The 2,997-nt window shown below is 34.9% G+C and overlaps 1 protein-coding gene across 8 annotated transcripts in view; it reads left to right on the forward strand.

Annotated features, from left to right (window-relative positions):
* Positions 1–2,997, forward strand: part of LOC116851573 (glutamate receptor ionotropic, kainate 2-like) — a 173,157-nt gene that overhangs the window by 167,197 nt on the left and 2,963 nt on the right. For 4 of the 8 annotated variants that reach the window (XM_032831127.1, XM_032831126.1, XM_032831129.1 and 1 more), the window contains 2 exons: positions 1,040–1,204; positions 2,025–2,125. In XM_032831127.1, the coding sequence (XP_032687018.1) occupies positions 1,040–1,204; positions 2,025–2,125 (266 nt within the window). Of the gene's footprint in view, positions 1–1,039; positions 1,205–2,024; positions 2,126–2,408; positions 2,609–2,997 lie in introns of those variants that run through there. The other 4 variants (XR_004379615.1, XR_004379614.1, XM_032831130.1 and 1 more) reach the window with 4 other exon arrangements.

Here is a 2,997-nt window from a genome sequence, read left to right on the forward strand (position 1 = left end):
CCCCCAGCGCCGCTCAGTCAACGGCCCGAGCGGGACGTTACGACGGTCGGTTTACCTAGCCTTTGTTGAACCTTCAGTTTTTGTTAGAGCCGTTACTCAAATATTGTTATTACCGATTATTCGATCATCATTATTTCTTATCCACTTGCGGATATTATCACGCGATTGTTGAGCAGATATTATCACTACCATTCAATATTCGAGTATTATTACTTCTTTATTCGGTTATTATTTAATTTATTTGATTATTATTTAATTATTGTTATTACACATAGGAAAGCAACTCGGGCGTGCCGTTATGATAATTTCTTTACGATTTCTTCGTATTTATTCAGTTATTATCGTCGTTGCGAATAATCGGAAACAGTTGCATAAGCTCTCAGGAAATTATATATATATATATATATACACACTCTGTACATTCGGACGTTGTGAAAAGTGTGATAAAAGTACGGTGCTATCTCGAAAAATATCCGTGAACTAATTTTTCGCTCTACTTTATCATAGTTGTTGGAAAACTTAATCACATATAATCATAAACTTTTCTGCAAACTTTTCATATCTTTTTTGGTATTGAAACGAAATTCTAAAAGCGTAGTAGTGATCTTTGAAATTTTCCTGATTGAAGCATCCACAGTTTCGGTATGTACAACCTGCAGAATGTTTGTATTAAACAAATATTGCACTAACTAACAGCTCAAAATTTAAATTTAAACATATTTTTTTCGTGTTCGTCACATATTGAGCAATGCTCCAATTAATTTTTGTACGTACTTTTGTAAAAACGTTTGTAATTCTGTGCAAGCAACAAAACATAAACTTTGCAAAAAAAGTCAACGTTATGTCGGAAGTTTTCATGTCCGGCATCCCCTTAAACAGTTTCGCTTACACGCTTCATGTTTATACATTTGCCATAGAAGCAAAGTGCGATTTCAGTGGCACATAGAACAGAAGAAATCGATTCTATTTACAATCAAATTGTAAATCGATATATATGCGCGCCCTCAAAGTAGTATGTGATTCTCCAAATATTCCACAGGCTCGCCATGGCGAGATAAGATATCTCTAGCGATTCTGGAGTTGCAAGAGAAAGGCGAAATTCAGATGCTGTATGACAAATGGTGGAAAAGTCCCGGGGATACTTGCATGAGGACGGAAAAGGGAAAGGAGAGTAAAGCAAACGCTCTGGGCGTCGACAACATAGGTGAACGCTTTCCCTAGAATAGCGCGTGGTTTAAATTATATGCGTCATAAGTTCCGTCCTAAAATCGTAACTTACGAATATCTCGTTATAGCCGCAGACATATTTTATTGCTTTGTAACCTTATTATTCTTGTGAAAACAATTATTGTCTTCTTGTATTCTTTTTTTACAAGATTCACGATTCTACAATTTCTCGATCACAAAATATATACTGAAATAAAAACATTAGTTACAGTAGTTTTCAGTACTGCACGATTAATTATTGAAAGCGATTAATTATTGAAAGATTAAACATACGAGATACGAATTTAATGGAATTTAATTTAATTTTCGTTTATTTGTTTTTTAATTGAATTTAAACCATTTTATTTGAAATAAAAAAAACATTGAATATATGGATTATATTCGATATTCTGAAATTTGTCGTTTACAAATCGTTTTTATATAAACGTTAAAATTTATATAGTTTAACAATACAAATTTAATCGTTTAATCGTTTAACTGTTCAGCTGCTTAACTTGCAATTTACGCGGGTTGAACGTTTGGATTTTTTTTACGCAACCCGCGATTTTCGCGGGCAAGTGATTTTCAATTACATTTCGGTATGAAAAAATAAAAATTGTACATTTATATTCGTAAAGATGTGCCTAATTTATTTCTATGATAAAAAAATATAATTTTTTAAAGAATTTTTCGAAAAAATTACCTTGCTGGAAAGTTAATCATTAAAATTTTAGTCATTATTGTGAATCGAGATATTTGTACTGCTATAATGAAATCTTCTGGCCACATATCTAACGACGATTTGCATTGTTTTCTAGGAGGTGTCTTTGTGGTCTTACTCTGCGGCTTGGCATTCGCTGTGCTCATAGCGATTTTCGAGTTCTGCTACAATTCAAGAAGGAATGCGCCGGCGGAACGGGTGAGTAGTTCATCGACCGTAAAAACCTACGTTGTACGATGTTTCAATAAATCGTCAGCACGTTCAAGTTGCACGACTTCTACTCGTTGATGTCGCGATTCGAACTTTCGACGGAGGCAATATTCGAAAGTATACTCTTCAATCTGCTGTTACAAAAATTGATAAATCATGGATTCATTTACAGTTTTTTTTTTGTTTTATCGAAGATAAGTTAAAAATCCCGCGCAATGGATGTCGTATATCACCTATAAAAACTGAAAATTATATTTTTGATTTCCAAAAGTAGCCTGTGTATGTCCGAGGAACGATCGATCGCGGTAGATGGCGAATTGGAGAAGTACGCATGTTCGTAGACGTAAGCATTGCATGACATTCTCTTTGTTTCATCGCGACGTCATGGATTTCGCCGTATCAGCATGAGCTCATCGTCCATTGAAGCATGCCGCTCAACTGTAAGCATCCCAAGCCCAGTTGCAAAGAAAGGTCCGTTCCGCCGTCAAGTGAATTTCTTAGGAATTTTATGAATCTTTTTTTCCCTTTGTCCCTTTTGCCTGTATCAGCAGTAACCCCGCGTTTCTTAAAATATTGATTTTAAGTAATACCTGTTGCGCAAAAACTCCTTGTCAATAGTTTTCCTTCGTGTGTTCAGAGCGTTCCAGAGTCGGCGGGAAAGTAAAATCAATTTAGCATTAGCGAGAAAGTGTCGAAAAAATTCATCAATTAAATCTTAGACTGTAACATTGTGACAACAAAATCATAATGATATCACAATTAAGATATGCCATTTTGGAATATTACTCTTTTAAGTTGAATTTGTGGGACGCGTTGCATGACGACTTACGGCTCAAGAACTAAGTGTATGAAGTTGACAC

The sequence above is a fragment of the Odontomachus brunneus genome, unplaced genomic scaffold (genome assembly GCF_010583005.1).
Source record: "Odontomachus brunneus isolate Ranch 3 - 2012 unplaced genomic scaffold, Obru_v1 Obru_scaffold_178, whole genome shotgun sequence".
Taxonomy (NCBI): domain Eukaryota; kingdom Metazoa; phylum Arthropoda; class Insecta; order Hymenoptera; family Formicidae; genus Odontomachus; species Odontomachus brunneus.